The sequence below is a fragment of the Meleagris gallopavo genome, chromosome 13 (assembly GCF_000146605.3).
Source record: "Meleagris gallopavo isolate NT-WF06-2002-E0010 breed Aviagen turkey brand Nicholas breeding stock chromosome 13, Turkey_5.1, whole genome shotgun sequence".
Classification (NCBI taxonomy): Eukaryota; Metazoa; Chordata; class Aves; order Galliformes; family Phasianidae; genus Meleagris; species Meleagris gallopavo.
In genome coordinates, this window is record NC_015023.2 from 6,338,377 (window position 1) to 6,350,365 (window position 11,989).

Sequence of the window (11,989 nt, forward strand, 5' to 3'; positions counted from 1 at the left end):
AAAATTGCTATTATCACTAATATATTCAAGAAAATAGTTTTGGTCTCAAAGCAAGGGAAGATTCATCTGCTAACTTAGTGACTTTCTTCTTGCACGCATAAACATAATACAGTCTTGCATTAGAAGTGTAATTGCTCAAGATTCAATTTGAGTAAACACACTATACCACTGTACACTGCTCTGTCAGCATGTTTCTGATACTCAGTATCCTTATTTTGAATGATTAATAGAATACAATTATTAATAAAATGGCAATAAAACCTAAGATGCATAGTGGCTACCTATGCATGTGTAGACCTACATGACAGGCCAGCAAGCCTCTAAACACCTTACCTGCTTTAGAAAAGATCAGCTGTGAGAGATGCTGTGCGAGTGACTGTAGTGCTGAGGCTCCTCCAAGGCAATCCACATCTGACACCAACAAAATGCTATGAAGACAGGTTAAAGCTCTACACTGCACTGTGTTTAGTCTGAAATGAAAACAAAAAGTGCACTTAGCAGACCTTTGTAAATAAATGCAGAAATACAGAGAAGGATCTTAATTTAAGTAAGGATGTAATCTGGTGTGCGGTTTACCCAAAGATCTGCATCTCTTCACTGAAAGTGAAGCATCAGATCTGCCATTTTCCAGATCTTAAAAGTAACCCAAAATGAACAGTCCTTCTAAGAGCTCTAAAACTGAGTATATATAAAAAGTAGTAAGAGAGACAATGAAATTCCTACTTTTTAATTAACGGTTTCCAAGACGGATTGTGCATACAGATGTCTAGAGCAACACTGTTCGGAAAAGCAGTTTTTTCAAGAATCTGGGGAGGGGAAAAAGAAAGGTTTAGCAAGAAGGCTTTTGTTTTTCATCTCTAAAGCATGGGGATGGGAAGATTGAATTTTTAGCTTAATGTCAAACAAATACCTCAAATATATGTATTTCATACTTGACTGTCCTCAAAGCTTCGAAGGTAACAAACACTCACATGCTAAAAATGTTAAAATCTTCCTCATTCACTCAAAAATGGAGCAATCAAACACAGGTTTAGCACAGCTTTTCTTTCTGTACTGTGCATCAGGTGATTTTCTAGATCTCTACTATTCTTTTTCATTTTTTTAAATCTCTCTTCTCACAAACTGTTACAGAATTCTCAGATAGCTGCAAATTTAAAAGACTTTAACATGAAGCTTACACTGCCTGCTATTGAGTACAAAAAGCCCTGAAAGTTTTCACCTCAAGTGAATGCTGATCACACTAATAATTGGGTTGAGATCAGGAATCTTATATTTGCAACCCTATATAACAATTATCAAAACAATTCTGGAACAAGAGCAATTTAATTTTTGTCAGTGTCAGATATTGTACTTCAGACACCATGTATTAAATAGGGTAAAAGAGGAACGTGCATTTTTTTCAGTGCTGACTACTGTTATTCACACAGGTTACTTCCAGTTCCCTCAGCTAACACGGACATTTGGCAGCCAAGCTTCTAATCAAGTTTCCCTTTCTTTTTGCAGGTCATCTCTTTCACAACCAAATCAAGAAATAACCTTTGTATTTTGAAAAAGCCAAATTAATTATAACACAACAAAATGGCCAAAAAACAAACAAGAGACAACAAAGCACAAGGGTTCTAAAACATAAGAATCTTCTATTCCAACTTACATTATTTAGACAAAGACAACCCATGAGATGTTGCTACATCTCCAGGAGAAAACAAAAACCAAAATAACAACAAAAAAGCTAAGTTGTCTTTAAATAAATTTCATCTTCTCCAGGTGGAGTGGAGAGATTTGTTTGCCTAACTTAGGATATAAATCGGACACAAACGAGAGAACGTAGCACATGTTGGAAACAAAAGAAAATACCTTCTTTGGAATGAGGTTGTTCAGAAATGCTGAGTGAACCTCAGCAGAGAGGCACAGGGGTGACATCAGCAGCCCACTGCCCTCACTGTACGAGTTTTCCATAAACAGGTCACTTTCATCACTGCTGGAGAGCTCTTCCCACTCATCATCAGAGGGATCTGAAAACAGAAGAAAGATTTGTAAATGTGACCTCACTACAGAATTATACCTGGCTCCAGCTCTTGGTTTAAGTCTTAAGTTCCAGTGCCCTAATGAAATACACATAACCCAAGAACCATTAGGCCACAGTTACAAATGTAGTACCACTTTTGTTTAAGCTGTCACACTAAAAAAATAACTTATTTTATATTCACTCATGGAACATGTACTCTTATGAAAGAGATTCTCCAAACACAGACACCTCATCCTCTGGTCTTAACTATACTTTACTTAAAGATATCAGATAAGGCACAAAAGAAGCATTTCTTGAGAAACATTAAACATTTACTAAGATTTTAACTTGGACTGTACCAATTTGCTTTTTGAGATAGATTCAACCACGCACACACATTCATTTAACCTGTTTAATACCTGTAATCAGATTAAGGCAACCATTTTGTCTAAGAATGCTGAAGTCGCAGAGAGACCTCTTCTAAGTGGGCACTAATGGGGTTGGATGAAGGTGATGCTGTTTTCACAGAAAGCTAGTGAAAAGGAAATCTTGACAACACAGCCAGCCAAAGCAATCTAAATTACCTTTGACAGCTTTTTCAGACAACATATTTTAAGTAAATTAGAAGTACAAATATATAAGTTAAGCTGGGTTGATATTTTCTGTGGGGAGAGGTGTTGAAGTAAGGATATCAATGGACACAGCTACAACAAAGTAAATAATGTGTCTGTGGCAAAAAGTTGCCTTGGCCTGATGAGCACAAGTCCATCACCTACATTTAACCTGATATTCCTACATCCACAGGATTTACAGTAAGCTATCTAATGTTTCAGATCTGGTTACATTTTAACGAGTGCACAACTGGTGTTTACACAAATTCTAAGTCTACAAGTAGGAATGATCCTCCTCACTGAATGATGAAATTTCTCCCCCTGTTAAAAAGTCAGGATATTTAACTAATGTGACAAAATTATACATATTAATATCTACCATCATGTAATTTTGTCTGACAAAAGATTAATGTGTCATCTAGTTCCTATAGAGACTAGTGCACTACCATGCACTTCTTCTGTGGCAAAATGTAAAGTCATTCACTTAGAATACATTCATTTACTCTCTTATTGTATTTCTCCTGCACTGAGCACCTGCATTCAATAACAACTTTATTTAAAAGGTGATGACTACTTCTATATGATGCAAAGTAACTTGTTAGGCTGTGACCACCTGATCACATGGTCAAATTCTTTTCCTTATGGTAACACCCAATTAATTCTACCTCCACAATGCACTGTGTTACTAACTTCTGCGTGAGAAAACATGTCATCTTTCATGTTCTACCAACAAGGCCCTGCCCCAGTGCAAGAACAAACATGCAAATAAAGCTGACATCTCCTTTTCAATACATTTCTTGCAGATGGAAGCAGTTTTGTTTTGTTTTTTAGAAGCAGCATCTTAAAGCAAAGAAAGAAAAAAATCTCTGAAAATTAAATGATCACTGTACTACCAGCTGACCTAGCAATTCAGCAACAAAAACAACAGCAGTGGCATCACAGCTCAGAGAGCAGAAATTGGATCAGTCCACAACTAAGATCAGGTTTCTTGTAATGTTCTTGGAAATACAGCAGCATTTCCTGTGGCAATCCTATCCTAACTAGGGTTGACAACCTGTGAACTTTGGACAACTGTGCTGATTCCTGACTGCTTGCTCCATGCCTGCTAAGGATGAGAGTACTGTTTCTCCTCCCAAATGCCAGCCAAAAAACATCTATTTGTCAGCCTGGTTATTTCCCTTAGTTGTGTGGCAAACTGAGTGTTTTCATCAAGTCAGCATAATGGCAAAAGCTATTTTAGTTATCAAATAACTTGAAAATTAATTCAACAACTGTCTCTGGATTCCTCTTAACTTCTACTGACTACAATTTTGTCTGCCCATGTATGGGTGAAATACTGCAGTGAAATACAACACAGTCAACCTTACATTACACTGAGTGAATGGCAGAATATGCAGCTCATCCGCAAGAGATTTTCCAATTAAAGGGGAGAGCTTATGAATTACAGCTCATTAGATGAGAAACACAGTTACAAAAAAAGCTTCACATATAAGGTGAAGAATTTCCTTCTGCCATAGGAGAAAAAAATCACCAATGTGAATACTTGGGTATTACTGTGGATTTTATTAGGATGTGAAAAGATTTACCTACAAAGTTATCTCCTATATGATTACTTTTGCATCAGCCTCACAAATTGTGTTAGTGACTAAAATGCACAGGATTTTTGTTTTTAAACAGAATTTGTGAATCACTTATTTGTCTCCCCATGGATTTGGAGAAAAGCCATCAACACGTTGATTATCAGAGTTCAAAAAAAGATATCCTATACCTTTTTCCTACTCCCCCTCCAGCATTTTTCTTTAAAAAAAAAAAAAGGAAAAAAGAAAGCTCATCAAGGCAGAGATCTCAACAGTCTACATCTGCACTGCTGTTGCTAGAGTTTCATGCAAAAGCCACCTCTTACTTCTTCTGCAACAGAAGTAGTACCTAAATGTAAGATGTGCAGTAATTCAGTCAAAACCAGAAGAATTCTCTCCTTAAAAAAATAGATACTCCATTCCTGTAACAGGAATATTGTTACTATATAGTATCAATATTGTATCAGATTAACACTCAGACTGCACTCTAACTGAACAAAGAATTTGTTGCAGGACTGTTATCTTTGGCACAAGCACTCAGAACAAAGCCTTCCCCTTTAAATCATACGGTATGTGCAGTACAAAAAATGTGTAATAGTAGAAGTTATTTAAATGAGAAAAATACTTAAATAAGTAGTAGAATTAATTACTGTGATTGTCAACCAGATGAGGGCATCAGGCAGGAATGACAATTCTATGCAAATTCACCTTAAAGGTTAAGATCACCAAATGGCAAACTAAACATGACTTATCCCAGAAACTAAAGCCACACCACCACTTGCAATGGAGGGAGAGATTCCTACAAACCTTCGCTGCAGCACATATTAACAATGATTTCCAGAGCAGTCTGCTGAGCCATCAGTAAGGCTGTCACTTCTTTCAGTTCCCATTTATCAGACTAAAGAAAAAAAGATGCAAAATTTAATTTTGGAAAACAATATTTCAGTGTAATTTAAAGCATCTAGACTGTCAGTGAAAAATACAACCCAGCCATTCCTCTTCTCACCCCTCAGCAAAGCTTTGAGAAAACATTAAGATCTATCTACCTATCATCACTCTGACAGATATTTCAGATGACCATCTCTACTAGGGATCAAATTTTACTTTTAAAAATCTCATCTGAACTACAGTTGTAACAGAAAAGATTACTAAGATGTTACCTAAAGTCCTAGCAGAAATATTTATTTCTACTTTATTTTTCACACACAGAACAGTGAATGCATTTGTTATCTCTCTGCAATCTCCACTGAACGCTAAAAGTCATGAAACATCACACTCACCTTACGCAGGGCTCAGGACTTCCTGCACTAGCTAGAGGTAAAAGAGTCAGATAAGCCTACACTTCCCACTAGCCGACAAAATGGAAATGTGCTTTCCTTATGTGTTGCTCAACTTGACCACATTTGAACAACTTGTGCTGAAATTCTCCACGCTCAGCTCTGAAGTCTTAGCTAAAACAGACAAGCCATTTGGGAGTTGAGATTAGTGACTTTAGCAGTTACTCTGGCAAACACTAGACAGCAACAGCCATTCAAACGCACAAAGCTCCCAGAGCCAGCCAGACACACTTACTGGAAGCAGGTCTGAGATGTCATGTTCTCCACTGCCTTTTCCTTTAGGTATTTCTTCCATGCCATCATCTTCACTTATAGCACAGTTGTCTGTAACATCAATCACGTTTTCCTCGGTTTCTGCCTCTGCAGCAGGTTTTAATCTGTTTTTTTCAGCTTCATTCATACGAATAATTGTTTCACCAGCATCTACTGCTAATGATTCTGAGAAAATCTTCAGGATTGCATTAACCATGTTTCCCAGGCTGCCTGGTGGAATGGTTTCCTTGATATTCCAGATGGTGCCTATACATGAAATAGTTGAAACATAAAAATGCATTAAATTGTCAAATCCCAGCTCTGTAAGAGCTGTATATTTTGTGAAGACACAGTCTCTGTGAGTTACAATACTTATGGCTTGTATTTCTGCATGAGTCCACAATCTTTTCTCCACAGATCTGCATTTTTCTTTTTAGCATTCCATACACTGCTATGTAATAGCTGCCCAACATTCACGCCTCAAGCTTGGAGAAATTCCAGTATGTAAGAATACACGTAGTATTTATAAGGAGTTATGTTGACAATTTTACCTTTAGGAAAAAAAAAAAATTAAAATCCACAAGATAATTATTTTCTGAGTATTCTCAATTAAACTCATTTATTGCACTCCAGTACTAAAAGTCACCATGGTTGAGCAGTTGAGGTAGAGAGAACAAGGCAGAAAATCTGAGGTAAAAAACCCCACACTTGAGGTAAGATCAAAACAATGCCTGTACTACTTATCACTGACTCATTTGACTTGTGAAAACCAAATGAACATTTAAGATGGATGACCACAGTAACAAATTCAGAATCAAGCATTTGAGATGATTCTTTACAGACATTTGGGTCTATGTTTTCAGTACAGCACAAAACACAATCCTAAGAGGAAGAAATAACTTCATGAACCAACTATGCAAGCACTGCTTACAGCTAATGTCAGGACATCATCACAAGAGGATGTGAAGATGAGAAGAGGAAGCCTTCCGGCTCTCCCATCCTCCTTTACCTCTTGTGCCACCCAAAACAACAGAAGGAATGCCCCAGACACTCTACCTGCTATCAGTGTTCTCAAAAGGATGTGCTTCATTGTGCTCTCTGGACACAGCATCACTGTTTCCAAGACTTGCTGCACAGGGGCACTGAATGAAGAAAGGAGATCTGGATTATCTTCTGTCACTGCCTGTAAGCAATTTGCTGCAGCAAAGGAAAAAAGCAATAATTAATTAACAAATCCAATAGTAAATTTCAGTCTCCTAACAAGAAAGCACTGTACTCCTGAAAGTTGGAATAATTAAACACAGGGGAAAAATATGCAATGCAGCTTCGTACTGTAGCAGCATGACACCATCCTTCACAATTTGTGGCTGAGGTTAACAGACATACTTCAGCAAACATGCTGCAGGTAGGGCAGTGAGGACAGTGCTGTTGGACACAGAACTTGTATCAATTTCAGCTACATGAAATTCAATTTCTGCACTGTATACTGATTAAGGAAAATACAAAAGAAAGTGCTGCAAGCACAGACACCACTGAGACTATATAAGACCATAATTACAATACTACTAATAAAAATGCGTTCACAATGATAGGAGCCACTTAATTTTTTTTTTGTTTTGTTTCCAGATGGACCATATACTTTGATCTACTGAAAAAAATAATAAAAAAAATACACCTCCCTCAAGCACTTTCTTTCCACAGACTTTTTCCACCCATGTTACATGGTTACCATCCAGGCTCCATTCCCCTTTAGGACTTCTGAACACAGTATTGTTCAGAAGGGAATTCAAAGTCTTATATCCAGTGTGCTGTTTAAGCAACACTAAGGCAGGTGCATTATGCAGTGGGTTTGACATCAGTGTTACATTCAGACAGTGAAGAAAAAAACCCAAATCTTTAGATCCCATCTCCTCTTTTTGTAACTTACCTACTGAAATAGCCAGATCCACATTCGTGGAAAATTTCTTAATGTAATGTAGCACAGCCTCCAGACACCCTTCTTTATTGAATATGGATACTGCTGTACCATTGCATTCACTAATGCATTAAAAAAAAATCAATAAAACACTTTTCCCAGGAGAAAATAATTCTAACGAAATTTTAAGTAACACATACTTGGTATTTTTCACATTTATAGTTTTAAGACCTACTTAAGAATGACATATTAGCCAAAGAGCTCATCACAGTTATGGCCAACCCTACAAAACACAGAAAAACGGGCTGGGATTCCCGGGATATCTCTGAGAAAAGCTGCCCTGTGTCAGCTGCTTCCTCACACACATTATTCAGGAGTTTATCAGGCCAAGAGCAACCTTCTGTGAACAGAACCAGCACAACAGGCAGCCATGGGCCCTCCACCAGCCCACGTGGATGACTTCACCCTCACATCCTGACAGAGACTGGGCTGCTGCCTCTCCTATCACTGCAGTCATTTACTCTGCAAAGTGACCGCTGCCCGATATCCAGAAAGGTACACCAAAACAATGCTAAATGTGTCGTTTCTTTCTGTTATCAACTGTGAAATTCATATCTCCTCAAGTTTTCACAGCTACTTCAATTTTTCAACTAAAATATTAATACAAGACAAATTCTAACTAAAAAAGACACAGGACCTAACTACCTACAGTGCTCTTCAGAAATCCACTTGTGAAAATACTGTCTCAGCATCAAGGCCAGCCCCAGTTTGATCAGCACCACACTTAGCAGTGATGCCAGCAGTTCGTGATCAGAGCCACAGGGTTCAATGCACAAAGAAGGGACTTAGAGCACGCTTAATGACTGCAGTTCCTCTTCCAAAGCACTGGTGTCTACAAAAGCTGTCATAAAAAAAAGAACACTAAAAATTGTCCATATAGGCCATGCAAGGTGCTGAGCAAGCAGTTCCTGCACTGCTTTCAACCCCTTGAAAACACGCTTTACAGATAAGGACTCAAGTCAGCATCCAGTCAGACAGACAGGGAACTCCTTTGCAATACTGTACTGCACAAAACAAAATTCTCTATGGACCAGAAATGCACAGCTGTTACAAAATAAAGAGAAAACCAAATTCCAGGAGAACTTTCAGAAAAGATTTTCATTTAAATGTGCATTTACTCTCCATTTACTTAGTGGTTCCAGTGCCGATTACTAACTGAGCTACTCATATTCTTTTCTCACATAATTATGCACATCTATTAGTGCTTCAGTCACTACAGGGCAGTTTGTTCCAACACTTAATACTAACTTTTGGGAAGACCTGCAGAGAGAGTAAGCTGTAAGAAAAGCAAACCAAAGCTCAAACATCTGCCCCCTGTATTACAGCAGACATTGATAAGGCTGCATGCAGCACCACCCAACTCAAACTGTACAACTGTCTTCACAGAGTCTATGACAGAACATTCAGAAAACAGCATCCCAACTGAGGATGATCGATAGAAAGAAACTAAAGACCACCTTCATGTATTTTTAAAATCTTCACTTATGAGTTGATCTTTTATCACGGATTACCTTTGTATTTCAGATGTGGACCCGCCATATGACTAAGTCAGTCACATCAGGAGCTGAAGGCAGAAATCAGGTGGGCAATTGAACACAGCTGCTCGTGCAAGGACAGCTGCTTCCTTTCTGCCTCAGCCACCGTGCTCTTTCAGCAGCAACTTCATTTAGCTTTTCTAAGAGACCAGTGCTAATGCAGAACTCACCACACATTCCACAGCAAGTTGATAGCCTCGTTGGCTATATCTTCAATGTAATTTTTGTTCATCTCTCTGTGTTTCTTCGGGGAGAGCTGGTTAGCATCTAGTCCATTGCTACACTACAACCAAATAAGTAAAATAGAGTTGGAAAACAAGCCAAGAGAAAAGCCAAGATTTAAAAAGTTCAAAGCAGAGGGAATTGAGAAATCTCTCATCAAATGTTTAATATCAGAAAACCTGACTAGTTTTCTGTTCACTGTGAAAACTGGGTCACAGCGGGATTGAATGATTGATTTGTTTTCTCCTGTAGAAACAGACTCCTACAGCACTAGCTTTGTACTCAGACTTCAGGAACACTTTTTTTTTTTTTTTAATAAAGAAATACTTAGCAATTTTAGAACCTGAAAAGCCATTTCTTGCTAATAGAGCTTGTATGCAATTTTCAGCAGTTCTAATCACAAAGACTTATTCTGCTATATATCTTACTGTGCTCTACAGTAATACTATTACTCGTATTTAATATACACTGAAAACATACAGAAAATGATGGTATTGCTCAAAGTTGCTCATACAAAGACAGCAGCTGACAGAACCCAATGCAGTTTCCAAACTGCACTGCAAACCTGGACCAAAAAACAGTGCTCAGTACACACTGTTTTACAAAAGCAGTAACTACTCAACTCTAATTTAAGCTTTCATTAAGACAAACTGTTCACCAAGAAACCTTAGTACAATAAAGATGTGCAAAATATCCTGACAGATAGAACAGACTACTCTTAAATGCCATTCCTGATCCCAAATCACCAGCCTGCTTAAGAAAAAAACAACCCAGGCAACGCACCTTACCATGGACCCAAACTGCCAGCTCAGGAAGCACATAATTTTGTAGTGTTTTAGATTTACATATATCTATGTAGAGTTGTAGTATTGTAGGTTTACTAACAAATCCTAATGATGAAAAAGCAATATATTCTGTATCATGTGGGAAATACTCAAAACGTACAGCAGTTAACGCTCCTAAAGATAAGGAGAGGCTATTAGGTCTACTGAGACACTCTTTTAAAGACTTCTCCCAAATATCTATCTTAAAAGTGCTGCAAAAAATGGAACTACTTTGGAAATAAAGATATATAAAGAGCCAGATCAATTTAAAAACAGACTAAGAATAAGCACACCTCTTTGAGAAGTGCCACAAGGGGTGTCATGACGTCCTGGGTCACCATGTCATCACAGACTTCAAATCCTCCGCAAGCACTCAGATTTCTAGGAAAAAATAAATTTGTTTGGATCAGATAGGAGACTTTCTAGAAACGTTTAATAATAATATATTTTTTTTACCACAGCAGGAGCCCCTCCCTGTAGCGCTGAACGCAGACCAGAGCTTACCGGAGGGCACCCGCCGCCGTCTCACGCACAGCCAAGCTGCGGTCCAGCAGCATGGGGCCCAGGCAGCGGACGACGTCCCTCTGCAGGAAGGCCGGGATGACGTGCTGCTGCTGCAGCAGCCGTGAGATGCTGGCACAGGCGTACTCTCTCACCTCGGCGCTGGGGTGCTGCAGCTGCGGAGACACAGAGTCAGGGGAGCGGGCACACAGCTGGTCTGGATCGTGCGGATGCGGCCTTTTGGCTGCAGATCACAGTTCTGAGGAGAATCGAGGGCCTTCAGCTCCTGAGCAAGCTTATAAATCTCTGCCTGAGTTATGAGGTCATCTCTACGAGCAGACAAACCCTGTTCCAGGTGTGTAATGAGAGGGCACCAGCTCAGGCACAGACCTGATGCCAGCTGGCACCAGTGGGACCTCTGACTTACGCTGCTAAAAGCACATGCAGAAGTGTGGGGGGGAAACACTGCCAAAAACAATGCCGTAAAAAATGACACCACAAGAAAAGCTGAAGAAGCCAAAGCTACACAAGTGCACGAGGCCAGAGATATCTGCCTTGGGTCAGCCAGAGCAGCCCTGCTCCGTGCCCACAGACCTGCTGCCAGGTGGGTACCAGGGCTGCACTCCATGGGAATGGCAGAGCGGCAGCAAGGGGCACAGCAATGGCTGAGATGCAACAGAGAAGATGACACCTGCCAAACAGCAGCGTGGAAAAACAGTGCATTCCCTCACCAAAACCAATTGGATCTCTCAGCTCTCTCACCCTGGTGTGGGTGTATCTGTGTACTTTTTTTAAGTAGTGGATAGGTCAGTCCAGAAAAATAATCAAGCAGCACGTTGTTCAATCGGTCACTTGGGTGAACAAAGGGACTTGTTCACCTAAATGAAAGTAGGCTTTTACTTCCAATGCTAAAGCAATCCACACACGAAGGTTCCAACTACACTTCCCATCTGTAACGCTTCAATCCAAACTAACGAGTGGTGGAAGATCGACTGACCCCAACCTCTCCCAGTACTGCGTCTCGATGCCCGCAGCACGCCGGCCGGGCAGACAGACAGACAACAGTCGCGCACAGGGCAGGGCGCGGAGCACCGGCAGGGCCGGGCCGCCTTCCCGGGCCGCGTGCGGGGCAGGGCCGGAGCGGGCGGCG

At 39.8% G+C, this 11,989-nt stretch overlaps 1 protein-coding gene across 1 annotated transcript; it reads right to left on the reverse strand.

Moving 5' to 3' along the window:
* Nucleotides 1–262: 262 nt before the first annotated feature.
* Nucleotides 263–11,036, reverse strand: LOC100549224 (HEAT repeat-containing protein 3). The gene is made up of 10 exons (XM_010717990.3): nucleotides 10,843–11,036; nucleotides 10,632–10,719; nucleotides 9,463–9,575; nucleotides 7,710–7,819; nucleotides 6,839–6,979; nucleotides 5,766–6,049; nucleotides 5,001–5,091; nucleotides 1,855–2,012; nucleotides 724–806; nucleotides 263–470 (listed from the first exon to the last, which is right to left on the reverse strand). The coding sequence occupies exons 1-10, from the start codon at nucleotides 10,893–10,895 to the stop codon at nucleotides 278–280; spliced, it is 1,314 nt and encodes a 437-aa protein (XP_010716292.2). The 5' UTR covers nucleotides 10,896–11,036; the 3' UTR covers nucleotides 263–277.
* Nucleotides 11,037–11,989: the final 953 nt, after the last annotated feature.